At 37.2% G+C, this 27,775-nt stretch overlaps 2 protein-coding genes and 1 non-coding gene across 5 annotated transcripts in view; 1 reads left to right on the top strand and 2 right to left on the bottom strand.

Annotated features, from left to right (window-relative positions):
• Window positions 1-143: 143 nt before the first annotated feature.
• PRG4 (proteoglycan 4) lies at window positions 144-17,316 on the top strand. Of its 2 annotated transcripts, XM_034942551.3 has the most exons (12): window positions 144-244; window positions 3,373-3,495; window positions 4,875-4,994; window positions 7,392-7,541; window positions 8,078-8,203; window positions 9,588-12,629; window positions 13,290-13,367; window positions 14,530-14,666; window positions 14,936-15,092; window positions 15,673-15,870; window positions 16,269-16,394; window positions 17,181-17,316. In XM_034942551.3, the coding sequence occupies exons 1-12, from the start codon at window positions 169-171 to the stop codon at window positions 17,276-17,278; spliced, it is 4,431 nt and encodes a 1,476-aa protein (XP_034798442.3). In that variant the 5' UTR covers window positions 144-168; the 3' UTR covers window positions 17,279-17,316. The 2 variants fall into 2 exon arrangements, with proteins under 2 accessions (XP_034798442.3, XP_034798445.3); XM_034942554.3 differs by lacking the exon at window positions 3,373-3,495.
• On the bottom strand, window positions 15,321-15,424 carry LOC112438334 (U6 spliceosomal RNA). Its single transcript, XR_003026781.1, has one exon. It is a non-coding gene; the product is annotated as a U6 spliceosomal RNA (small nuclear RNA).
• Window positions 17,317-17,325: 9 nt separating the features above from the next.
• The window catches only part of TPR (translocated promoter region, nuclear basket protein), a 61,590-nt gene continuing 51,140 nt past the window's right edge, over window positions 17,326-27,775 (bottom strand). The window contains exons 44-52 of one of the 2 annotated variants that reach the window (XM_003815594.6): window positions 27,193-27,377; window positions 26,023-26,091; window positions 25,819-25,913; window positions 23,819-23,925; window positions 22,239-22,334; window positions 21,953-22,109; window positions 20,973-21,091; window positions 18,128-18,223; window positions 17,326-17,526 (exon numbers count right to left, since the gene is read on the bottom strand). In XM_003815594.6, coding sequence (XP_003815642.1) covers window positions 17,471-17,526; window positions 18,128-18,223; window positions 20,973-21,091; window positions 21,953-22,109; window positions 22,239-22,334; window positions 23,819-23,925; window positions 25,819-25,913; window positions 26,023-26,091; window positions 27,193-27,377 — 980 coding nt within the window. In that variant the 3' untranslated portion in view covers window positions 17,326-17,470. Of the gene's footprint in view, window positions 17,527-18,127; window positions 18,224-20,972; window positions 21,092-21,952; window positions 22,110-22,238; window positions 22,335-23,818; window positions 23,926-25,818; window positions 25,914-26,022; window positions 26,092-27,192; window positions 27,378-27,775 lie in introns of those variants that run through there. The other variant, XR_004667269.2, reaches the window with a different exon arrangement.

Genomic DNA, 27,775 nt, shown 5'->3' with positions numbered 1-27,775 from the left:
ATTTAAAGTCTTGTTTCAAGAATGGGATGGTTTTATTATTAAGTTACATTTTTAAAGTTACTGAAATGTGTATAATGCAAGCCTAAGTTAGTGGTGAGATGAAAGAGCAGTTTTCTGATACTTTTATTTTATTTTCAGCAAGGGTACCTACGGTACCTGAAAACAACGATGGCATGGAAAACACTTCCCATTTACCTGTTGTTGCTGCTGTCTGTTTTCGTGATTCAGCAAGTTTCATCTCAAGGTAGCTTAACCATCGAACATACTTTTATTTAACAACTATTGCTAATCATTCAGTCTTGATTTTTATAACAACGGAAATATATTTCTAAAAATTTATATTTGCTTGAGTTTAATATACTGTACAACCTTAAAATAATATATAACATGTAGCCTGTTTGTAAGTGCTTTGGAATTCTCATCTTTTTCTCCTTTTGAGAGTTTTGAGCTTGTGTAAAGAATAATTTTGGTACTTGTTATTTCTATGGTTCTCTCGAAAGTTTAAAAAGTGCAGACAGTTCATCATAAAATTATGCTGGAGCTATATAGTATCATAAAAATAACTAAAAAAGAACAATATTTAGATAACATGTAATTTTTGCCTATATGTTGAACAATTTGTTTTTTAAAATCAAATAAATTATTGATAAATAACTTATTTTGGCATCATTTAGACATAGATACCATATTATAATAAACTATAGTGTTTCAAATGGCATTTTATTAGTCTTGAAAATGTTCTCTTTTTCTTACAAGAACTATTTATCCAGGTATGGACATATACAGATGTGACTGTCATTTTGTGTTATAACATTAAACTTTTCACAGTTCTCCCAAAACAGGTCCTGGATGAATAGTTCTTGTTACTCATTTTTGGAGACTGTTAAAGTACATTCAGTGAAATCACATTAGTAAAAGATGCTAGCATGCCATCTAGGGACATTAATAGTAACAATGCCAAGCTTTGGATTTTTCTTTTCTTTTCTTTTCCTTTTGTTCCCCTTTGATAAGCAAAATCTGAGAGAATAAAAATCAAGATTCATGACAGTTATGATGAAATTATGTTTCTAAAGTAAACATTTCCAGTAAAATACGAGATTCTTATGAAACCTGAACATGAGTGGTAACTGTCTGCATAGGCATAAGTTGCAGAATTGTTTAGATAAGAAAAGACAGGAAAACACATGAAAGCAAATGTGAATATTCAATAAGAATGATGACTACTCCAGTATCTCCAGACCCTTCGGCTTTCTCGTAACAATGTGACAAGGTTCACAACACTGGGGGCACTTTCTAAACTGCCTTTTCCTCTGTAATACAATTGGTTGTTCACTAAAACAGTGTTACTTTAATTTTAATTGTCATTAAATAAATCAAATTAAAATTAATGGGGCTGGGTGTGGTGGCTCACACCTGTAATCCCAGCATTCTGGGAGGCCTAGGGAGACAGATCACCTGAGGTCTGGAGTTCAAGAGCAGCCTGGGCAACATGGCAAAATCTTGTCTCTATACAAAATACAAAAAAATTAGCCAGGTGTGGTAGCGTGTGCCTGTAATCCCAGCTATTCAGAGGCTGAGGCAAGAGGATATCTTGAATCCAGGAGGTGGAGGTTGCAGTGAGCTGAGCTTGCATCATGGCACTCCAGCCTGGGCAACAGAGTGAGACTCTGTCTCAAAAATAAATAAATAAATAAATAAAATTAATGGTTACAATTAATAGCAATAAAAGTAGGACAGACACCTAATCTATGAAAGTAAGCTTTTCCTGTAGGGATGATTTCCTCTTTTTTTTTTTTTTTTTGAGACTGGGTCTTGCTTTGTCTCCCAGTCTGGAGTGCAGTGGCACAATCTTGGCTCACTGCAACCTCCACCTACCGGGTTCAAGCGATTCTCCTGTCTCAGCCTCCCGAGTAGCTGGGATTACAGGCCCCTGCCACCATGCCCGGTTAATTTTTGTATTTTTAGTAAAGACAGGTTTTCACCATGTTGGCCAGGCTGGTCTCACCTGACCTCAGGTGATCCGCCCGCCTCAGCCTCCCAAAGTGCTGGAATTACAGATGATTTCTTATTTCAGAAATCTGCCGACTATAAAAGAACAATCTCTTGATACTGTCTTGTCTGCTTCTCTTGCTTTCTCAACCTCTTCTCATTCTCTTTTTTCTTTATATATAATATATGTATTTATATACATACACTATATATACATTTTTGTATGCATTATGCACTCATGTACGCAAAAAGTTCTGAAAGTTGTCCTACAATTTACTGTTTTATTTGCATATTCAGACTTTGGCATTCCTGGACTCTATTAAGATTTGTTTTCAGTGTGTTTCAACATTCCTTTGTGGATTTAGGACAGTGCACCTGCCAATTTCTATTCCAGAGATGGATTCCATTGTCATATTTCTGCAGTCATTTCTCAGGAAGGGTTTTAAGGTGGTGTTTTCCAAATGACTTTAAAAAAATATTTGAGAATGAGTATGCTTTTGTTATTGTTTGCTTATTTGTTGCCTGGAAAACCTCTGTTCATGACCTTTATAGTTATGCCCAGTTATTTTAAGGGTTCTCACTTTAGCAGTGGTTGTAAGCATCTGGCTCCCCTGACATTTTAAAAATCCAGTTATCCCCACCAATTAAGGAAGAAAAAGCTCAGTAAAGTTTATGCTGGTGCAACCAGCGCGCTTTAAACTTATCCTCAGGAATGGGAGGCAAAGCGACAGGTGGAAACATCTCAGGCTTAAAATAAGATATATCAGAGTTCAAATTCTGGATGGATTGTTTACTTAAGGTGACCGTAAAATGTATTATCTAAATTAGGACAATTATAAGGGTAAAAGAGTTCACTACAAATAATTGGGAGGTATTAATTAACCTATGATGCCAATATACTGGAACTATTAACTAGTCGTGTGAGCAAGTTGTCAAAATTTCTGTGTTTCAGCTTTCTTATCTCTAAAAAAGGGCTACTAAATCCTGGAAACATTTTCATAAGCGTTAGAGATAATGTATGACTCAGCACCTGGCATAGAGAAGCTCAATAAATGGCAACTGCTAATCATCAAAACCACAGATCGGTAGTAGCTGTAGCTGCCACCTCTTCCTTAGGAGTATCATCCTCTTTAGGCAAAGCCATTACTTTGCCTGGTTTTCAAAAATGTGTTTATCATCTCAGTCTAGTGAAGAATAAAGTGACATAATTGAGATCACCTAAGACATCAGCCAAATATCAGCTGGGCCTATTACTGACATCATTCCAACACCTTCTCGATCAATAAAATTCTCTCTCACCAAGTGGCTTTGTCCCCCTCGTTAGATTGCTCCCTTTCTATAAAGTGGTTTGGCCATATTTACACCAGTATTGTATAATTTTAGATTTATCAAGCTGTGCAGGGAGATGTGGGGAAGGGTATTCTAGAGATGCCACCTGCAACTGTGATTATAACTGTCAACACTACATGGAGTGCTGCCCTGATTTCAAGAGAGTCTGCACTGCGGGTAAGTCCTGAGAGCGGGTGTCTCCTCTGTCAAGCAACACTGCGAGTCTGTGAGTCCCCCCTTGCACCCTCGTGCAGTGCTGTGAGACTGAGCCTCCCCTTGCACCCGCTTGCAGTGCTGTTTTCCCACTGTATCACTTCCTTTGCTTAAGTGACTTTCCTTCACTTGCATAAATGTTGCAGCGCATTGTACCTAAGGATGGTGTCAAAGCTTGTGATTATTGGGGAGGGTAAGGGGAGCCTGGAAGTCTGTCACTTGCACAAGGTTATTGACTAGTTCCAAGTAAAATGTCTTATTTTAAATAGAGAAGATACTGTGAGTCAGGAGTCATTAAGTAAATAGTAAGGAGTAATTATTTACAATCAGAGATGTCCTCGACTAGTAATGAGGACTTTCAATAGTTTCATCAAAAGAATACATGAGCATGGAATAATCTTGTCTACCATTGGACTTTCTGATGTTAACACATTTGTAAATTACCTGGAAAAGACACTTTAAAGATAAAGTGCTAGTGTTTAATGATGAATTTCAGTTAAAATTTGAAGGTCTGAATTTTAAATTATGAGTGGTGTTTCACTTGAATATATTTTGGGCCATTTTATTATTAACACAGAAACATTTCCTATTCAATTTAAGAAAATTGTAATTAAAGTTATTTGAAAGGTGTATTTGCTTTAGAATTTGAATGTGAAGTTGAGGAATATATTGTGCAATTTATGTATTGGATAGGTAATTATTTCAAATAAGCCTTGGTAAGTCCCTGTTAACTCTAACAAAGGCTTTTTAAATTTTCATTTTTTAAATGAGTAGTCCTCCCTAACATAGTCCACACTGTAAGATTAGGCCGAAAGCTTTCAACTATACACCTTCCCCAGTTTGTCATAATAAGGGCCTCTGCATTACAAATGATTTTTAAGCCTCAAAAATGACCCATTTATGTGGAATATATATACATATATATTTATATGGAATATATTGCTGAGATCTGTACATTCAATTACTGTGAATCCATTACAAAGCAGTGTGTGAAGAGGAGAAGGATGAAGAGATTTCATATGAAGCCTATCTCACTATTTAGACATTTCCCGATTTTTCTTTGTCCATACATGTAAATAACTCGGGCAGCATCGGGATGTCTCTTGGAGTCTGGAAGGGCAAGAGGAGTTGCCTTCAGTCACCATATTTCTTTTTTGACTTGGGCTGTCTCGATCTGGGATACCATCTAATTTTTCCTGGATGATGTACTCCAAATTTCAAATAAAAGACTTAGAAATGAACTTTTGGAAACCTAGTCAAGTCTAAGGTGGGAAATGGCTGTCAAATACGTGGGCCTGGCTTCACAATGAATAATCTGTAACTTCTTGTTTTGCTCTGGGTAGAGCTTTCCTGTAAAGGCCGCTGCTTTGAGTCCTTCGAGAGAGGGAGGGAGTGTGACTGCGACGCCCAATGTAAGAAGTATGACAAGTGCTGTCCTGATTATGAGAGTTTCTGTGCAGAAGGTAAGCATCAAAGTACCAAACAATGCTTCTCAGTACAGCCAGATCTGTGCACCTACCTTAGCATCACTGATAATGTCTAACACGCAGTCCATCTTAGGCCTTGATTTTACTAACATATAAGCTATTTCATAATAATTTTGTTTTGTGGAGATGAATTAAAGAAGAAAAGCGCCTTCCAATAGCAGAACCCCCAGGCTCAGCCAGGCTCCAAGAGTACAAGATGTTGCCAGAGGGCGAACATAGAAGATAAGGCTGAATGTACATGTCTTTTTTTTCTTCAGATATGGTTCAATTTCAGGTTAAATCAACAGTAATCAACTCACTTGATGATTTCTTGTCTCACCCTTGCTGACTTCACGAAGTCAACTATCCTTTGAGCTATCTGTGCTTTTGGCCTCAGTGTTTGAGTATATATTTAAGGACACAAGCAACACTTTCAGCTTCCCTAAACAAGTAAATTTATGAATTAGTTTAAGCCATTAAATTTATAGGCAAATCTACCTAACACGTTGTTAACTGTCATGTTCCTTCCCATTTCTGCAGTCTCCTCAGCAGTCTCTATTCCAATACATGTGCATGGTAAAGTCAATAACAAGGGATATTCCCATCTTAAAATCATCTTCTCTATTTATAGGTCTTGAAGGACTACTCTAGAGTATAACAAAAGGCTCCAGATTTTACAGAAAAAGATTTTTAAAATATACTGGAATACTGGATTACTTTCCTTTACCAAATGGTTGTTCTTAAATTCTACTTTGTTAAAACAAGAATATTTGTGGAGGTAAAAGTGAAAATAAGCTTTGCTTGCATAATCAATCTTATCATTTTATTTAAACAAGCCTGCACTTCCTGCTTCTTTAGAACAGTGAAGAAAGATTGGAAAACTGCTAATCAGCAGAATTGAGAGACGTTTCTTAACCGTTCAATGTTTTCATGGGAAAACATTCCAAAAATAATGAAGACAACACCCTTGTAATAAAAAACTCAGAGCTCACCCTTCCTGCAGCTTTTAGCAGGCCCCATGATGAGTGACACATAATTTACTCATTACCCTAATTGTTTTGGCTGTGAGACAAGAAAGCTAAGAATTTGTTTTGGGCAGAGGATGTGTAGGGAGTGAAGATGGTTAGAAAGTGATGAGACATTGAGAGAACATTTTGATAAAGATAACACTTTATGTTATGAAATATTTGGTCAGATTACCTAAAGTTTAGGTAGAACTCTGAAAAAAAATGATGAAGGCAATGCGGGCCAACTTTCTTTACAGAATTCATAAGATAGTCAGCGTCCCAACTCAAAATAATAAAACCACTCAGAACCTCAATACTTCATTTTTTAAGTATAATAACCAAACTATCTTGAGATTCACCACTTAGTTGTTTCAGTATAGATACTACTTACAGGTGTCTATATATCTAAAAATCATAACATTTCAAGAATTGAAGGAATCCCAGCCATCCAAGTGCCTCTGAATGTGAAAGAGAAAACAGAGTCCAAGAGGTTAACCGTTTTGGCCAAGAACATTAGCTAGTACATGGCAGATCTGTTTCTCAAATTGAGATACTTGATGTTTTTGCTGGGTAGGAGGAGAAACAAGAAGGACAGTGGCCAGTTCACAGAGACTATAGCAGTAGGGTTCTGGGGCGATGTTGCAGGGAGCAGCATGATTTATCACAACCCTTCTGTACCCAGAGAGTCCCCAAAGCTGTTTTCTTATCCTTCGTTAGTCCCTCTTCTTGTTCCTAAAAAAAAAAAAAAAAAAAGTTCCATGTTTTCTCTTCTAGACTGAGAAGCGGAAAAGGGAAGGGGACTAAAAGGTTAAAAAGATACACACCAAACCATTAACAGTTGTATCTTTGGGAAGGGCAGGGCATTTTGAGGAAAAGCACAATGTGAAGGTGTGAATTTTTCACAAGAATATTCATGTCGAACTTTTGTAATTAAAAAAAGAACAAAAGGCAAATTGGTATCATTTAATTGAAATGAATATTAAAACAGAAAAAAATGAATACTAAAACAGAAAAAAAATTCTGAAGGCAAAGACCTTCAGAAATCATCTTGAATAAACATCTTAGTTTGTAGACAAGAAGATGAAGTTCAAGATAATTATTTGCCTAAGGTCATAATGGTAGAGGCTCGCAGGCCTAGGACTGGAATTTAGGTCTTCTGATTCCTGAGACTTTGCTCCCTGTCATAACTTACAACAATTTGAGAACCAGTATTTTATAGCAATGCATCCTTAGAGTTAAATGGAGTCATTTGTGTTGAGCTGGAGCCTGCCTGCACTGGCTGTCACCAGCATCTACTCTTGAAGCTAGATGCATCCGTGCTTTTCACAGTTAGAGCTGCTGATGAACATAAACAAGATGTTAACTGACTTGTCTTGCTTGGCCTCAGTGCATAATCCCACATCACCACCATCTTCAAAGAAAGCACCTCCACCTTCAGGAGCATCTCAAACCATCAAATCAACAACCAAACGTTCACCCAAACCACCAAACAAGAAGAAGACTAAGAAAGTTATAGAATCAGAGGAAATAACAGAAGGTAGGAAGATGACAGATATAATCAAAGGAGCTTTCTTAGATGAAGTAACTTGTAGGTGACTGCTTATCTAAGCCCATTCTCAGAGAACAGGGTAATCTTAGGAATCATGAGGCTCATTACACTCGAAGGTTTTAGACTTTGCTTTTAAGTAAAGTTTAAGACAAAGTATAAACTCTCAGCTCTTTCTGTATTTACCAAACCCAGCATGAGTCTGGGTTAAAACAAATCAGAAGGGACAAATCTTACTATAAAAAACAAAAACCACCCCATGATTTTCTTTGCAGAATAATTTGATTCTGTGTTTTGGAGGATATGGGAAAGTTGAGAGATACTAGTAATACTGCTAGTATCTCTGATAAGCCCAGGTGCCTTGCTTTTAACTGACAGATTAAAAGGCAGTTGGTCATATTACTAATAAAAGCAAAATCCAGATACTTGTAGACTAGTAAATAGCACTTCCTGCTGTGTTTAGACTGGTAGTTCTTTTTTGTTTTAAATCACAGTTGGTGTGATCAAACTTTCTATTTGATTTATAGAACATTCTGTTTCTGAAAATCAAGAGTCCTCCTCCTCCTCCTCTTCCTCTTCTTCTTCAACAATTCGGAAAATCAAGTCTTCCAAAAATTCAGCTGCTAATAGAGAATTACAGAAGAAACTCAAAGGTTTGAGCATTGATAAAGATCAAAGACTGTATCAATGCCATATTAACAATGATTATATTTAAAAGTAATGCGTGTTGGTAGAATGAGGACATCTTAATATGGGGGGGATATAACTTTATAAATATTATCTTAGAAAGTACCAAATGAATACTTCCTACAGGAAATTAGTGCCAAGCGGCTAAGAAGCCACTCTAAAAGCAAAGGATAAGAAGATGGTGTAGCAGGACTGTGGAACCAGAAGATGGCACCAGAGATGATTATTGATGGCTTTCTACTGTCATTCTTGTTTACTTGACATCATTTTGCTTCTTCTCCTTCATTTCCTTGCATTTTCATTTTCCCTTCCCCAGCTTTATTTTAACAAACATTTATATACTATTGTTCTAAGTGTTTTACAAGTATTAACTCATTAAATTCTTACAAACCTCTATGGAAAAAATATTATCCATATTTTACAAATCCTCTTTATTTTCCTAGTAACTTATATATTATATCTGGCTGACTTTTCCTCTAGTAGAGACTGTGCTACAGAATAGGCTATTATTGCCTGAAAAGAGATTTCCTTTGCTGTTTATTATTTCCTGAAGTTCTGGTTCTAAATATATATTCTCTTTCTCCAGGAAATACTGTATTTTTGGATAAGGGAGTTTTAAAGAACTCTAAGTGGTTGTGATTTCCTCCGAAGCATTCGCTCTAAATAAATAGCCAGACATTTAATCTTTTAGTCACCCAGAAAATCGTGCAGGAAGCCACCCTTGGGCTTTGTAGTTCACATGTGGGGCAGCTGCTATGGGAAAGCCTTGATAAATACTGTCTTTTTCTGCCCATCACACCCTAAGCTCCTCCTTATGTCCCCTGGGACTTGCAAGTTTAGCTGCACAGAAGAAAAGGAGTGGCTAATAGCCCTATGTATGGGAACAAGGCTCAGCAGGGACTGTGGGGGTGACTGGGGCAGATTGCTCAGAGGTAGCTGTAGAGGCCTCTGAGATAATTGGTGCAGCAAGATGGTAGTACTCCAGGAGGAAGGAAGGGACACTGGGCACTGAAGAATAAGAGTACAAAAAGTAGGGGGTAAAGAACATTAATATAAACAGATGAATTAGTGTTATTTATCGTGCTGGTAATTTTGAACTTGCCACTGACTTCCATGTATTAATTGTATAGAGTTTTATTTGTGCTTTTTCATCCCTCATCTCATTTATTCCCTAAAACAGCCCAATAAGATAGGCTGAGTATTTGCCATTTTACAGCAAATTAAAGGACATAGTAGAGGTTAGCAATTTGCTTAGAAACACACAACTAGTCAATGATAAAGATGGGATCTTTATGTCACTATTAAAGAAAAAAATATTCTAAAATAACAAGATGTATATTTTTTCTCCAGTAAAAGATAACAAGAAGAACAGAACTAAAAAGAAAACTACCCCCAAACCACTAGTTGTAGATGAAGCTGGAAGTGGATTGGACAATGGTGACTTCAAGGTCACAACTCCTGACACGTCTACCACCCAACACAATAAAGTCACCACATCTCCCAAGATCACAACAGCAAAACCAATAAATCCCAGACCCAGTCTTCCACCTAATTCTGATACATCTAAAGAGACGTCTTTGACAGTGAATAAAGAGATAACAGTTGAAACTAAAGAAACTACTACAACAAATAAACAGACTTCAACTGATGGAAAAGAGAAGACTACTTCCGCTAAAGAGACACAAAGTATAGAGAAAACATCTGCTAAAGATTTAGCACCCACATCTAAAGTGCTGGCTAAACCTACACCCAAAGCTGAAACTACAACCAAAGGCCCTGCTCTCACCACTCCCAAGGAGCCCACGCCCACCACTCCCAAGGAGCCTGCATCTACCACGCCCAAAGAGCCCACAGCCACCACCATCAAGTCTGCACCCACCACCCCCAAGGAGCCTGCACCCACCACCCCCAAGGAGCCTGCACCCACCACTCCCAAGGAGCCTGCACCCACCACCACCAAGTCTGCACCCACCACTCCCATGGAGCCTGCACCCACCACTCCCAAGGAGCCTGCACCCACCACCACCAAGTCTGCACCCACCACTCCCATGGAGCCTGCACCCACCACCCCCAAGAAGCCTGCCCCAACTACCCCCAAGGAGCCTGCACCCACCACTCCCAAGGAGCCTGCACCCACCACTCCCAAGGAGCCTGCACCCACCACCACCAAGTCTGCACCCACCACTCCCAAGGAGCCTGCACCCACCACCCCCAAGAAGCCTGCCCCAACTACCCCCAAGGAGCCTGCACCCACCACTCCCAAGGAGCCTGCACCCACCACTCCCAAGGAGCCTTCATCCACCACCACCAAGGAGCCTGCACCCACCACTCCCAAAGAGCCTGCACCCACCACCCCCAAGAAGCCTGCCCCAACTACCCCCAAGGAGCCTGCACCCACCACTCCCAAGGAGCCTGCACCCACCACCACCAAGTCTGCACCCACCACTCCCAAAGAGCCTGCACCCACCGCCCCCAAGAAGCCTGCCCCAACTACCCCCAAGGAGCCTGCACCCACCACTCCCAAGGAGCCTGCACCCACCACCACCAAGTCTGCACCCACCACTCCCAAGGAGCCTTCACCCACCACCACCAAGGAGCCTGCACCCACCACTCCCAAGGAGCCTGCACCCACCACCCCCAAGGAGCCTGCCCCAACTACCCCCAAGGAGACTGCACCCACCACTCCCAAGGAACCTGCACCCACCACCACCAAGAAGCCTGCACCCACCACTCCCAAAGAGCCTGCCCCAACTACCCCCAAGGAGACTGCACCCACCACCCCCGAGAAGCTCACACCCACCACCCCCGAGAAGCTCACACCCACCACCCCTGAGGAGCCCGCACCCACCACCCCTGAGGAGCCCGCTCCCACCACTCCCAAGACAGCAGCTCCCAACACCCCTAAGGAGCCTGCTCCAACTACCCCTAAGGAGCCTGCTCCAACTACCCCTAAGGAGACTGCTCCAACTACCCCTAAAGGGACTGCTCCAACTACCCTCAAGGAACCTGCACCCACTACTCCCAAGAAGCCTGCCCCCAAGGAGCTTGCACCCACCACCACCAAGGAGCCCACATCCACCACCTCTGACAAGCCCGCTCCAACTACCCCTAAGGAGACTGCTCCAACTACCCCTGAGGAGACTGCTCCAACTACCCCTAAGGGGACTGCTCCAACTACCCCTAAGGGGACTGCTCCAACTACCCCTAAGGGGACTGCTCCAACTACCCCTAAGGGGACTGCTCCAACTACCCCTAAGGGGACTGCTCCAACTACCCCTAAGGAGACTGCTTCAACTACCCCTAAGGGGACTGCTCTAACTACCCTCAAGGAACCTGCACCCACTACTCCCAAGAAGCCTGCCCCCAAGGAGCTTGCACCCACCACCACCAAGAAGCCCACATCTACCACCTCTGACAAGCCTGCTCCAACTATACCTAAGGAGACTGCTCCAACTATCCCCAAGGAGCCTGCACCCACTACCCCCAAGAAGCCTGCTCCAACTACTCCTGAGACACCTCCTCCTACCACTTCAGAGGTCTCTACTCCAACTACCACCAAGGAGCCTACCACTATCCACAAAAGCCCTGATGAATCAACTCCTGAGCTTTCTGCAGAACCCACACCAAAAGCTCTTGAAAACAGTCCCAAGGAACCTGGTGTACCTACAACTAAGACTCCTGCAGCAACTAAACCTGAAATGACTACAACAGCTAAAGACAAGACAACAGAAAGAGACTTACGTACTACACCTGAAACTACAACTGCTGCACCTAAGATGACAAAAGAGACAGCAACTACAACAGAAAAAACTACCGAATCCAAAATAACAACTACAACCACACAAGTAACATCTACCACAACTCAAGATACCACACCATTCAAAATTACTACTCTTAAAACAACTACTCTTGCACCCAAAGTAACTACTACAACAAAAAAGACAATTACTACCACTGAGATTATGAACAAACCTGAAGAAACAGCTAAACCAAAAGACAGAGCTACTAATTCTAAAGTGACAACTCCTAAACCTCAAAAGCCAACCAAAGCACCCAAAAAACCCACTTCTACCAAAAAGCCAAAAACAATGCCTAGAGTGAGAAAACCAAAGACGACACCAACTCCCCGCAAGATGACATCAACAATGCCAGAATTGAACCCTACCTCAAGAGTAGCAGAAGCCATGCTCCAAACCACCACCAGACCTAACCAAACTCCAAACTCCAAACTAGTTGAAGTAAATCCAAAGAGTGAAGATGCAGGTGGTGCTGAAGGAGAAACACCTCATATGCTTCTCAGGCCCCATGTGTTCATGCCTGAAGTTACTCCTGACATGGATTACTTACCGAGAGTACCCAATCAAGGCATTATCATCAATCCCATGCTTTTCGGTATTAAAAATCAGTTATTTTCATTTTTAAAGCTGGTAATGTTAGTTTACATCTATCTGAACCAGAATGCCTTAGTTTAGTATCACTCAACTGAGATATATTACCTGACCTTGTTAGCTTGTGAAGTTTTACAGCTTCCCTGTAGGTAAGCAGAGGTGTAATTATAGTAAGCTTTTTCATTCTCTAGAAAATTAAGTAATAATGTAGGGCTGGGAATTTAGCATATGTGTGTCTGTGAGCAGCAGAGATGGTATATAGAAAGTCAAAAAAATTTAGTTCGGAGTCTATTCTTAAAAGTACAATGCAAAGCAAAAATCTGTAGTATCATTTTCCAAACTAACCCAAAGGGCAATCAGAACTGAAAGATGCAATTTCACATTGAGTTCATACATCCAAAAAATGTCTAGTTTACATGAAAATCAAGGTAACCTGGTCCATTCCAATTCATAATAATTTATTTCATATAATACTTTTGAAGAGTATCATCTTTAAGTAAAATGGAATTATCAAGTATATAACTATGCAAACAGGTCAAACTGTGTCCTTCAAGATCTTAGAAAAGGTAAACAGGAAATAGAACCATGTGGAAAGACTTGAAAAGAACATACAGACTTTTCTCATTCTGTTCTATATTTGTTTTGTTTTTGTTAATTTGTTTAGATGAGACCAATATATGCAATGGTAAGCCAGTAGATGGACTGACTACTTTGCGCAATGGGACATTAGTTGCATTCCGAGGTGAGCTATGTACACATTTATTTTTCTTCTCATCATTCTGTTTTGGCATTTATGAGAACGAAAGCCGTGGAAGAGTGCTAGTTTGGGTTGTTTTCTGGAGGGGAATCTGACTGATAAGCACACCTCACAGGAGAATCCGAGAGTAATAACAGAAATATTGGATTAAGAAAATTAGACAAAGTAACAAAACAAAACCAAGACCCTGAACTGATACTACTGAGGTTTTTTCCTACTGTTAAGATTTAAAAAGTAGTTCAATTTTTTTTTTGGGGGGGGTAGTTAAAATTTAAAAAATAAAATAAAATAAAATTTTAATTTCATACCAAATGAAATGACACCAGCATGCATATTCGCTGCTTTATTTGAAAATAACATCTCAATTGTGATGTGTTCAAGTGTTACACTCTCTGTCGGAGAGTAACAGAAGAAAAGTTATTTCATGTTAATTCTCTGCTGTACTCTGCTAGTCCAGTCTTGACACATATTTAGATTAAATCTGAAAGCAATTCCTTTTCGTACAGTAGAGGCTAAAGAGATGTTAGTCATTAAATTATAATTCCTTAGTTCTAAGAGATAAAGAAATTGAGATCTAAAGAGATAGTGACTGTAAGTCACAAAGCCAAAAGGCTTTTTTGAGACCGGATCTCCCTCTGTCACCCAGGCTGGAGTAGAGTGGCGCAATTACGGCTCAATGCAGGCTCGATCTCCTGGGCCCAAGTGATCCTCCCATCTCAGCCACCTGAGTAGCTGGGACTACAGGTGTGCACCACCATGCCTGGCTAATTTTTTTTTTTTTTTTTTTTTTTTTTTTGTAGAGACAGGGTTTTGTCATGGTGTCCACGCTGGTCTCAAACTCCTGGGCCCAAGCCATCTACCTGCCTTGACCTCCCAAAGTGCTGGATTACAGGTGTGAGCCACTGCACCTGGCCCAACCAATAGGCTCTTTCTAAAGAAACTAGAAAACTAAAGTATCTCAAAGGTTATGCTAAATTTCGGACTTGGGAAATACCTGCTCTCAGAAATGTTCAAATACTACCTTTTGTATCTGACTAAACTTCCAGTCATACAATGCATAAGAAAACTACATTTTTTTTCATTTTGGTTTCTTTTGTGATAGGTTTAGCATTCAGCTTGTAGGCTGATGTCTTTCCTTAAATTTTAGGTCATTATTTCTGGATGCTAAGTCCATTCAGTCCACCATCTCCAGCTCGCAGAATTACTGAAGTTTGGGGTATTCCTTCCCCCATTGATACTGTTTTTACTAGGTGCAACTGTGAAGGAAAAACTTTCTTCTTTAAGGTAACACAAATATCTTTGTGAGAGAAATTTAATAATAATTTGTAACTGCATTATTTATTACAACATATATTGCCTTAACCTCCAATATGTGTCCTTTTAAATACTCTGTCATCAAAATTTAATCATAATTCAACAGTTTGATAACAGTAATGGTCAAAATTCAACTGTTTAACTAAGTTAACACGTTCTCTCTATACTTAAATCTAGAAAGGAGTTCCAAATCTTTTTTCCCAAAGCTGATAACATAATTTTCTCTTTTAAATTATCAGGATTCTCAGTACTGGCGTTTTACCAATGATATAAAAGATGCAGGGTACCCCAAACCAATTTTCAAAGGATTTGGAGGACTAACTGGACAAATAGTGGCAGCGCTTTCAACAGCTAAATACAAGAACTGGCCTGAATCTGTGTATTTTTTCAAGAGAGGTATGTGTTACATAACTGACAAGATTACAAAACTTTTAAAGAATTACACTCAGCATTTTCATTTATTATTGACTTTACTGTCAAAAGATATCTTTAATGGCTGAAATCAAATATTTTCAGTGAAAAAAATCAATATTGAGGGTAGTATTCTTATTGCCCTCAATTTTTATTTTCATTTCTTCACAGGCGAGTCACAATTCATTTGAGTTTTCAGGTCACTGATAGAATGTCATTTACTTTCGCTTCACAAATGTGCATGTCATCCTTGCACAAGGGCCATGCTAATCTCTGTATCATTCCAGTTTTAGTATATGTGCTGCCAAACTGAGCACTTGTCACTTTCAATTGAAATTAAATATATAACTATGTAATTTGCTGCATCTATTCATTCAACAAGTATTTCAGAGTTTAATAATTATTTTTATAATACCCTTGACTAATAGCCATTATTAATATCAATATATTATATGAAAAATGAGAACAAAACTGTTTCCTATACATTGTAAAAGTTGTTTTCCACCTTTTCTGAGGGTATTAAAATTAATTTTCATTTTCCATGTGATATTCTAATACATAACAGGTGGCAGCATTCAGCAGTATATTTATAAACAGGAACCTGTACAGAAGTGCCCTGGAAGAAGGCCTGCTCTAAATTATCCAGTGTATGGAGAAACGACACAGGTTAGGAGACGTCGCTTTGAACGTGCTATAGGACCTTCTCAAACACACACCATCAGAATTCATTATTCACCTGCCAGACTGGCTTATCAAGACAAAGGTAACATTTTTATTGTGTTAAAAAAAATCCTTAAACATAAGTAGATGTAATACAGTTTCTTATACAGTAAGGCTTATGAAATATGGATACTGATCAAACAGCCCCTAATAATTTAAGCTTACTGATGAAAAACTCATCCACTTGCCTTAGTGAATAACCAAAGACCAATACTTTCTTTTTCCTTGTGGGTAAGGAAAGCAGTTTGTTCAGGTTTGTTAGTTATAACCAATACTATTTATCAAGTACTTCTTACCAAGAACATTATATACCAGTCTATAACCCTCAATAGTTCTACATCAGAGGGCTAAAACTGAGATTAAAACTCAGATGTCTGGCTCTTTCCAAGATAGTACATTGCCTTTTAATCTGGTATCTTTTATTAAACATGCCACTTACAGGTGTCCTTCATAATGAAGTTAAAGTGAGTATACTGTGGAGAGGACTTCCAAATGTGGTTACCTCAGCTATATCACTGCCCAACATCAGAAAACCTGACGGCTATGATTACTATGCCTTTTCTAAAGGTAAGGTATTAACTAATAGTTTCCCAAGGAGGTGATATCATTTGTGAAAATATGAAGATAAAGTAAAAATGCTGGCTGCAATGATGACTCAATGTGAGAAGTTACACTACGATACTTATTCTAATTGCTGTGGAAAAGAGTTAAGACTTTTGCTTTAATTTCAATTAAAATGATGGCACTGCAACTCAATTCTGCTCTAACCTTCACGAGATTACGATAAAACATCCAGTTACTAGAGTAAACTTGCTACTGACGATAGTATTTTACTTCTATCATTTGTGGCATTTAACAGATACCTTGTTTGGCACAAGGTTATAATGATTTGCATCACTGCAGAGTCTGTAAGATCAGAAAGAAGTTCCTGAGAAACTAATTTTATTAATTAAATTATATTACTCAGGATGCTTTTCTTTGAAATGCCCAGAAATCTAAGTTATTCTGCCTGTAATTTCATAATATGAATGACATTGGCATGTATTTTTTAAAAGGAATAACCCCAAGTAAATTATTTTTCAAACTTGGTTACTCTTTAATGTTTACTTCATAAAGGAGAGCTGAACCTGATTTTACAAAAAGATGGTGAAATGTCAATCTTTTGAAACATCAAAAAAGCTGAAAAGTCTAGGCAATTGTTTTTCTTTTTGTTATAAAGTTCAAATTAATTAGTAAAAACATCTCTATTAAAATGATAAACATTGTCTTTGAGCGTAATAGTCAACATAAGTTATTTTTTAGTTTGGGCATTGTTTTCTTTTTAACTAAAAAAATGTTTTCTCTTCCATTTAGATCAATACTATAACATTGATGTGCCTAGTAGAACAGCAAGAGCAATTACTACTCGTTCTGGGCAGACCTTATCCAAAGTCTGGTACAACTGTCCTTAGACTGATGAGCAAAGGAGGAGTCAACTAATGAAGAAAAGAATAATAAATTTTGACACTGAAAAACATTTTATTAATAAAGAATATTGACATGAGTATACCAGTTTATATATAAAAATGTTTTTAAACTTGACAATCATTACACTAAAACAGATTTGATAATCTTATTCACAGTTGTTATTGTTTACAGACCATTTAATTAATATTTCCTCTATTTATTCCTCCTCTCCCTCCCATTGCATGGCTCACACCTGTAAAAGAAAAAAGAATCAAATTGAATATATCTTTTAAGAATTCAAAACTAGTGTATTCACTTACCCTAGTTCATTATAAAAAATATCTAGGCATTGTGGATATAAAACTGTTGGGTATTCTACAACTTCAATGGAAATTATTACAAGCAGATTAATCCCTCTTTTTGTGACACAAGTACAATCTAAAAGTTATATTGGAAAACATGGAAATATTAAAATTTTACACTTTTACTAGCTAAAACATAATCACAAAGCTTTATCGTGTTGTATAAAACATTAACAATATAATGGCAATAGGTAGAGATACAACAAATGAATATAACACTATAACACTTCATATTTTCCAAATCTTAATTTGGATTTAAGGAAGAAATCAATAAATATAAAATATAAGCACATATTTATTATATATCTAAGGTATACAAATCTGTCTACATGAAGTTTACAGATTGGTAAATATCACCTGCTCAACATGTAATTATTTAATAAAACTTTGGAACATTAAAAAAATAAATTGGAGGCTTAAGGATTAGAAAACTTGTTCCATTTATTACTATTCCACATTCTATCATGTAATCCAGTTATGTCAGAAATTCACCTCTCTGTCTGTTAAACTGACGACCACGGACACCTTGTCTCAATGTTGTCTGAAGTCTTACTCGTCTGAAAGGCTTTGGTTGACTACTACTAGTATCTAAGAAAAACATTAAAAGAAAAGCAAGTGAAAAAATGAGAAAGTATTTATAATGATACAAACTAATTACTAAATGAATGAATGAATAAGATGCAGACTTGTTCATTTGATTTCAATTCTTTTTTTCAAACAATGAGGAACATTTAACAAACCAAAAAAGGGTAAATGGTTAAACAACAAAAAAAGCAGCACTTTGGGAGGCTAAGGTGGGAGGATCACTTGAGCTCAGGAGTTCGAGACCAGCCTGGGCAACACAGCGAGACCCTGTTTCTACAAAATTATAAAACAATTAGCTGGGCATGGTGGAACATGCCTACAGTCCCAGTTACTCAGGAGGCTGAGGCTAGAGGATCACTTGAGCCCGGGTGAGGTTGAGGCTGCAGTGAGCCATGATCAAGCTAACAGTACTCCAGGGAGACAGGTGAGATCCTGCCTCAAAAAACACCCAAAAAACCAGGCAGACCGAGGCCCTGTCTCAAAAAAAAAAAAAAAAAACAAAACAAAAAAAAAAACAAACCAGAAGTGCTTGACTTCTTTTCATTCATTCACTTATATTAATAAATATTTACTTGTTGACTACCCATGTATCGAACATACCGCCAGGTGCTGAGAAATACAACAGAAAACAAAATATCAAGTCCCTCAGCAAACAGCCTACAACAGAACACAAATTATATCTGATTCTTTTTCAGACACCCCAAATGCAATCATTAGCAAATCATGAATGCTCAAATTTAAATATATACCCCAAATCTGACAACTTCTCACAATCCTAACTCTACTATCTCACCTAAGCCATCACTATCTTTTCCTGACTTACTGCAGTAGCCTCCAAAGTTTCTCGTTTCTGTCCATTATTCATTTTTAATCTCTTCTGTACACAGCAGCCAAACTGATCAGATCATGTCATGTCATTATTCTGTGTGAAGCCCTCCAATAGCTTCTGGTATCCATGACAGCCAAGGCAATTACAATGATCTACTCGATCTATCCTCTCCCGCCTCTTAACGTATCTCCTGCTACTCTCTGTTCTCACTCACTGTGCTCCAGCCACAGTGGCCTCCTTGTTGACCCTGAACACAAGCAGACACACTGCTGCCTTACGGACTTGGCATCTATTAATATTCTCTTTGATCTAGTATGCTCTTCATTAAGTAACTGCACAGCTTTGATCCCTTTCTTCTTTCAGATCTTAAATGTCACCTTCTCTTAGTGATGCTTCCTATGAAACTGCCTGCTACACTGTCAAATATTTGTCGACCAAATGAATACTCAGATGGGGGAAGTACAGTTTTACATTATCAAATAAATTTAAAGACATCGTAATTTCATATTATACTTTAAAGGAAACAACAACCATATTTTCTCATACAAGCTCTGATAAGATATAACAAGTGCTAATTCTATTGAGGAAAGCCAATTTTTATGGGACATCAAAATATAACTGGGGGCACAAAACTTCAGTAATCATTAATATGATTGTTAGACATTTTTTTAAGCCTTACTGCGTATGAAATGGTTCTGTAATTTACATACATTATTTTAAATCCTGATTGCAAGATTAGTTATGAGTATCCATATTACATAATGTATAGAAATTTAAAGTTACCAGATATGAAACAGTAGATATTAGGGATATTAACCAATAGGCTGATGTGTCACATCAAAGCAGCTGAGAATCAGGGGAAGAGATTTTGGGATAGCAAAGTTCTGTGATTTAAAAAAGTAATAAATAACTGAGCAGGTCTGCCATAAAATCTGAAGGTTCCATGGCAGAGTTTGAGAATTACCACTGTAAACAATTAAAAATTAAAATAATCAGACTGAATGACCAAGTACTGTATATCCTTAATAATAAAGGTAATTCTCTGTCTAAAAATTTGAGATAGATGAGCTAGTATAGTGTATTGTTTAAGAGTGGGGTCTCTGGAGCCAGACTTCTTCAGTGTAATCGTTGCTTGTCCGTTACTTATTAGCTATTTGACTTTGAAGAGGTTATTCACCCTTTCTGTGCCTCAGCTTCCATATCTATAAAATGTGGATGAATATCTACCGCACTGAGTTGTGAGAATCAAATAAGTAAATATAAGTAAAGGGCTCAGAATACTACATGACACACAGTTAAGTGTTCAGTAAATGCTAACTGTTATTCTAAAAAATAACTTCTATTACAGGAATAATACATATCTTTTTTTCAAAATAACTTCAAAAATTTGAAAAGCCAAACTCTGAAACTGTTTACATCAGTAAATTTCAAACAATTTTTTTAAGCAACTGAGCTCTTACCCCTTAACTCTCCACATCAAATCTCATGTAGAACCCCAATATGTAGAACAAATAAAAATGGAGCTGCTGTGGTTCAAACAGAGGCAAGAGGCCTGGAGTGCCCTAGCACTCCTTAGCCTCCCTCCCAGTATACCCATCCACTACAACCCCTGTAGCACCTCTAAAAGACCCAAGAGCTCTACAAAACATATGTTGACAACCAATAGTCTAGATGAAACATGAGTGAGCTATTCTTTTGGGATGGATCCACCATGTCCATATTTCTTATTATTGATGTCAGAATATTCTTAGAATAATTATTTCAATATAAACCAAGTTCCTTTTAATAATAAAATTTCTCTTTTAAATAAAGCATTTTAAAATACAGGAAAAAAGGATTATTAATTTGTTACTAATAAAGCAGTGTTTTCACAAACAAGTTTGATGTATAAAAACTGTATTGCAGTCAAGGGCAGGGACTCACCTACAGATGAGCTAGAAGGAGGATCCTGGCTGGTAGAGGGGAGATCTGACTCATCAGATGCTTGAACCGGCTCTTCTTCCTGCTGGCTATCAATTTCTAGGCCTGCTTCTGAACTAATACTAAGGAAAAGAAAAATGAGAAAATACAAAACTGATCCTACAGTCAATCGTAAATTATATCCACTCTTTTAAATCTATTTTATCACTTAAGTAATCCAGAGCTCCCTTAAACAAAAAATTATAGACTGATTTGGTTACCATATATATTTTTCAAAGGAGCAGGGGGGAAAAGAGCTCAAATTGTTTTTTCCTCATTCCTTTTCTCACTATGACATGTTCCAATTTTAGTTTATGATTTTCCTCTTCTTATGTTTCCTTTTTCCTTTTGACAAGGATGTTCACATTCTTGACACTCATAAGAAATATATGGTCCAGATTTTGATAAGTCTCAAAACAACATTTTAGGAAAGCACAGTACTATAAAAAGTTCACAACAGTCACACTACTAAATAGTATACCAGTAACCAAACCACGGGCTCTAGCCCAGATGAGATAGGCTATGGGTATGTAAAATTCCTGGCTCAGTGGCTACATCCATCTTTCTCTCTTCCATTCAAGACACAAATGAGGGAGACAGTACAAGAATAACATGAATCTGCTCCAGTTTAAGTCATGTGAAAACTTCAGTACAAAATGACTACAAAAATTAGCCAGGCATGGTGGCGGGTGCCTGTAATCCCAGCTACTTGGGAGGCTGAGGCAGAAAATTGCTTGAACCCAGGAGGCGGAGGCTGCACTGAGCCGAGATCACGCCACTGCACTCCAGCTTGGGCGACAGAGCAAGACTCTGTCTCAAAACAAAACAAAACAAAACAAAACAAAACACAACACAACTTTGCAGATTGTTTCTTGGCTAAAGGAAAACAAATGTACAAGTCTGTTGAGACTAAAGCAAGCAAAAACAACAAAATAAACTTTTACCCTTCAGATTCTGCCTCCACAAATACTTCATCTCCATCATCACCTGTTGCTGTTTCATTTGTTGTAGATAAAGTGCCAGTGGATGTAGTCACCATTGGAACAGATTGAGAGGCATGTTCCGAAGCATCAGAGGTGGTGCTCTCAGTAAATACAGTCACTTTAAAAAGACAACACAAGAAAAAGAACTTTAAAACTTTGTGGTTTATCACATTTTTAGCCAGAAGATACTTCATAGGTTTTCATTTTACCAATAAAACAGAACCTACTATCTGCCTTTGATCCCTACCTGGGGCTGCTACTTGTAGTGGAGTAGTGGGAACACTTCGGCCACCTGACTCTTCTTCATGAGCTAGGAACAGGGGTGTTTCGTACATTCCTAAACCTAAAGACAATTCTGAATATTAATGAATGACTGAAAAAAACATAAAATTATCAACAAGTCAGGGATCTGAAAGAAAAATATTAATTATTGGAGATATACAACTTTACTAAAGTCCACGATTTAATTATTCCATCAAGCAAAAATCCATCTCTCAAACTTTTATTTTTTATTTTATTTTAGAGACAGGGTCTCATTCTGTCACCCAAGTTAAGAGTGCAGTGACACCACCATAGCTCACTGTAGCCTCAAACTCCTGGGCTCAAGTGATCCTCCCACCTCAGCTTCCCAAGGAGCTAGGGCTACCAACATAGACCCAGCTAATTATTTTTCATTTTTGTAGAGACAAGGGTCAGTCTTGTTATGTTGTCAAGGCTGCACCTGAACTCCTGGCCTCAAGTGATCCTCCTGCCTTGGCCCTCCCAAAGTTCTGGGATTACAAGTGTGAGCCACTGCACCTGGCCTCAAAATTTTAAATACAACTTAAAGACATCCTTTAAACTTTCTAATGCTAAAGAACCCTTAAAACATTCGCTAAAATGCTCTTAAGAGTTTCATACAAGCTAATTTTATTGAGTATCCAACTATGGATGTTAATTACAAAGTAATTAACAAAGTAATTACCAAGGTTACTAAGCTTAAAATGTTGGCATTCCAATTTAAGCCTAGATGCCCAAGTCTAGGAAATTGTATTAACATACAAAGTCACAAAATCACATAACATTTTAAATTTACAAAGTCAACTTACAATTTCATATAAGAAGAGGACTTCAGTGTTAGAACTAATATCCTAAACAAGCAGATGTTACATTACATGACTTTTATGACGGCTAAAGATTGAGCTTATTGTAATAGTAGTATGCATTCTCTATTCATTTACCAAGTGCCAGACAGCTTCCCAGAAATAAAGAGGGTAATATGAATTCCAACTGAGGATTAAAAGGTAATCAATTCCACAAATAGCATAATTCATATGTGGAAAACTAGCTAATTCTACTACTTAATGTAGTGGCCATTTTATTCCACATATTTTGGTCTTTTATTTTTGTTTTTTTAAGTAATGTTAATACAAAAAATATAACTAGCCTTATACATTTAATTAGAAATGTTACAAGTGTCAAACTGTAAACAGAAAACATGCTGCATTCCTTCCAACAACTTTAAAATGGCTAGTAGTACCTATATTTATTGGTTCAACACATATTCCTGAATACTTAAACTACGTGTATGACATTACACCAGGAGCCAGAAGAGATACTAATGTAAAAGCTAATCCTTATGCTCAAAGAAATTAGAACTTTGTTGGAAAGATAAGATGTAAGGCAGTGCTTAATAAGTATACTACAGCATTAAAAAAAAATAAATTAGCAAACAATATCAATTTTAAAAATATTCATATTTGCTCTTTTTCCCCCCTTAAATCACATCTTAATAGTTTATTACCAAATACATACAAATTCAGGGGATCTAAAGGTTTAACTATTTACCTCCTTGAGAAGCAAGCTGGCCAAGATCAGAGTGACTAGAACTTGTTTGTGGCATATCTTCAGGTGGCCCAAACCGGAATCTAGGGACACCAGCAACCTGTGGCGAACTAAATGGACAAAAACTAATTTAAGATGAAATTTAAAGTTAACCTATTTAAACCACAATGGTGAAAAAAATATAGGAAGAAGGAAGAATGAACATCAACAAACTGGGAAGGAAACAGATTGAAAATAAAGTCTATTTATTTTAAAGGGTTTCTTACTTATAAAAATCCTTTTATACTATCAGCTGTCAGTGAATTTGGTAATAAGAATAACCTGTGATTTATATGTAAATAATTTTCAGCTCTCCTGAACTATGCCTCACATTTCTTGAATGTCTCAGATATCCTCACATAGATAAATTGAAAGCAACACAAACTCAACATAAAACATAACAAAAAGAGTTAGAATGAAGTCATGAGACAAAGTTTTATCTTAGTTTTCATTTAGTCATAGAAAAATCAAGTCACCTGTCTAGCTTATTAAGAGTTCACTAGCTAGCTCCCAAGGTTTAGGAAAATTCTAATATTAGATAGCTAAAAACTTGCTTTCTTTGTTATCCTAATAACACTATCATTTATCTTTCTGCCTATAATTCGGGACATAAAACTTAGCATTATTTAACTCTGCCTATCTTTCCTTAGCTAGTGAGCTATTAATGTCTTTAGGAAACATGGAGTTCAGGAAGTGGTGACTTCTAGAGGCACAGGGGTAGTGACATTTATTTGAGTGAAAATGCTGTTGATTGCTGGTACTCAGAATTCTGCATGTTTATTGGAGTGAGTCTCTTCCTGAGTGCTGCCTTTCAGAAGGAAGGAGCTGAAATTGATTGGTTGGTTTGTAAAAATGTGTTAGCCAAGGTAAATTGTGGCTAACTGAGCAAGTTTAAAACTGGTTCTAACTGCCACATGTTACATCTACAGAAAAATCAACCTTTCCCCAAGTTTGTAGAAATTTTTAAATTCTGATCTTCAAATACATCCTGTTAAGCAACTAATACCTTAGCCACGAATAAATGTGTATACTTTCACACGGAGAGCCTTTCAACCATTTAAGAGGAGTGGTATAGCACAACACTTAGCATAGCCTCTACAGCCAGACTAACTGGTTTGAAACTAAAAACTGCAACTTCCTTGCTGTCTGACCTCTGGCAAATTTGTTAACATGTCTGTGCTTCAGTATACTATAAGATGACAACATTAATAATGTCTACTCTCATAAGTTATGAGAATTAAATAAACTAATGCATGAAAATGCTCAATAAATGCTAGCTATTCTTTCCCAAGACTGAATTCAATATCATCCGCGTTAAATCATCTCATATTCTTTCTCATTAGTTGTTGAAATAAATTACTTCTTCATTTGTATTAACAAAGCCTACTGCTTATTCCTCTATTATCCTTCTACATTGTTTATATTACAGTTAGTTGCTCATTTGCTTAGCTTTCACAAGAATACTATAAATTATGATCACTGTAATTACCAACACTTAACAACTATAAAGCAATTTATCATGTGTCAGGTAACATCTTAAACATGTTAACACAAATTAACTGATTCACTTAATTCTTACAACTTATGCAATAGAAATTATTCTATTGTTATTCCCATTTTTTAAATTAAGGTGCTCATGAACAGAGAACCTAAGGAACTTGCTACCGCTAGTAAACAGTAGAGTTAGGTTTCAAACACAGGCATTCTAACTCTAGAGGCCATGTTCTTAAACATTCTTATATTGTCTTTAACTTCAAAATTCTTGGTAGAAGTAACTGTATGCCATTCACCTCTGTATAATTTTCCCCAACAATACATCCTCAACTGACCTACCCCAAGTACTTATTAGTACATAGTAGAGAGGGACTCAACAAACAATGAGTTAACCAAATGATAAACAAACTAACAGAGAAAGACTAAAAGTTTTATTAGTTATAAAATATGTTTCTCTTTCATTAACTTACTGAATTGCTTCAGCAAATCCATCAGTACGATGTGGCACCACAAGAGTTGGAGTACTTGGAACTGTTCTGTCTTCATCATCAAAAAAATGCTGTTGCTAAAACAAAGATAGAAAACAGAGTTAACAAACAAAACACCACACATATGGACTATATAAATATCTGCTCAAGAAATGAATTACTTTTACATAATGGGTAAGTACTTACCATGCCACCTATTCCTGGAGTCAACTGAAGGCCACGTCCTACAGACTGCCTTCGGGTCATCTGAATTCTCTGCGTGTCAAGATAAAGGAATTACATTTGCTTTAAGAAATGAGGCAATGAAACAAACACCAAATATCAACAGATACAGCTTATTACGCTGCCAACAAAATAGTTAGCAGACAGGTAATTAGGACATTTTCCCAGGAAAACCTGCCAAGAAATCACTTTCGTCAATGACAAATTTTTAACTATAGTCTATAATATTAACCAATAAAAATCATTCTATTAACCAACAGACCAATTATTAACCAATACTTAAAACAGATCTATGATACCATCTTGTATGTAAACAAATTTAATTCCTATTTCCTTAGTTGGAAGTGTTAGCAAGTATTCTTTTGGAGTTCAAACAGCAGTATTGTTTTTTAAACTGTTTTCCAGTTAAGATAATTCTAAATGGATAGATTGGATATATTTTTGTAGCCTCCATACAGGATCCTTTAAGACTTTATATTTTCCCATCATGAAGTTATTTTCACTAGTGGTATTTCAGTAGAATCTATATTTGACAGTGTTTACACATACTATTTTATAGGGAAAAACTTAAGCTAAATTAATAAAACTTTTGTACTTTTCCTACTCTTTTTCCAAGTGCTTCTGATTAAGAGATGCCCGACCCTACTACATGCTAAATATAAGGGGTCATACATACCTTCATTAAACTTAAAAGTTAAAATATGTGATTACCAAGAAATGAGAAAAAATATTCTTCTGTTAAGTACAACAGAAATTCCTTTATCTTTTATAAATACGTGCACTGTAGAGAAAGAAACCTTCAAATCAGATAATGGTGAGCTGCTAAAATGTACTTTAATTAAAACCCAAGAAAATCTTTTTCTTTTCTCACTTGAGAAATAACAATTTTATTTGCTATGACTATAACCATTTCAATGTATGCACAACTTTTAGTAACACTTGCCTTTCTAAACATCCCTCAGAGATTAGTTTTAGTTCAAAGAATTTTATAAAAATATGCCAAAATACCAAAAAGTTCATGGGATTGCTAATTTAAAAAAACCAAGAGAGAGAGAGAGAAATACATAATGGAAAGGGAGAAAAGCCAAGATTTTTTTCAAGTTCATTTTTCATAATGACCAGTACTTTTAATACCTGAACTGGTGGTCCCAACTCCTGAGGTGGGGCATGAATGGTCAGTCTTGGGGGAAGTGGATGTGGTGGGCGTCTCGGTGACTGAGGTGCTCGAGGGGCCTGTCTTTCAGATGCTGATGATGGCTGTTGTTCTCTAGAAACCTCCTGAGAAAAAGAAGATTCTGCAGCACCTGTATTTCCTTCACCTGTAGGAAAAGAGAAATTTACTTTTGATCTGCTAAATTTACCACAAAAAAACTTGGACAATCCCTAGAAGTATAAATCTTGCTAACAGGAATGTTCACCGCACGAATATTTTCAGAAGTAAAGTACTGAGGTGTGATGGAAGCAAATGTGGGTTTTACACCCAGAGATAATGGGATGTGTACTTATTCGCTGTGTGGCTTTGGGCAAGTGCCTTAACCTCTTTGAGTCTATTTTTTGGTTGGTTAATAGAGCAAATGTAACCTCCAAGTATGGTGTTTCTAAAATGGTTTTTCTAAAGATTTCAGATAATGAACATAAAGCTCTTAGCTCGACCTATGATAAACATTTAAAACACTAAAATTAAAGTAAACATTTAATAAAATAAAATAAAAATAAA

The sequence above is a fragment of the Pan paniscus genome, chromosome 1 (assembly GCF_029289425.2).
Source record: "Pan paniscus chromosome 1, NHGRI_mPanPan1-v2.0_pri, whole genome shotgun sequence".
NCBI classification, from domain to species: domain Eukaryota; kingdom Metazoa; phylum Chordata; class Mammalia; order Primates; family Hominidae; genus Pan; species Pan paniscus.
The sequence above is the reverse complement of the archived record's forward strand: the minus strand, read 5'-3'. Positions and strand labels throughout refer to the sequence as shown.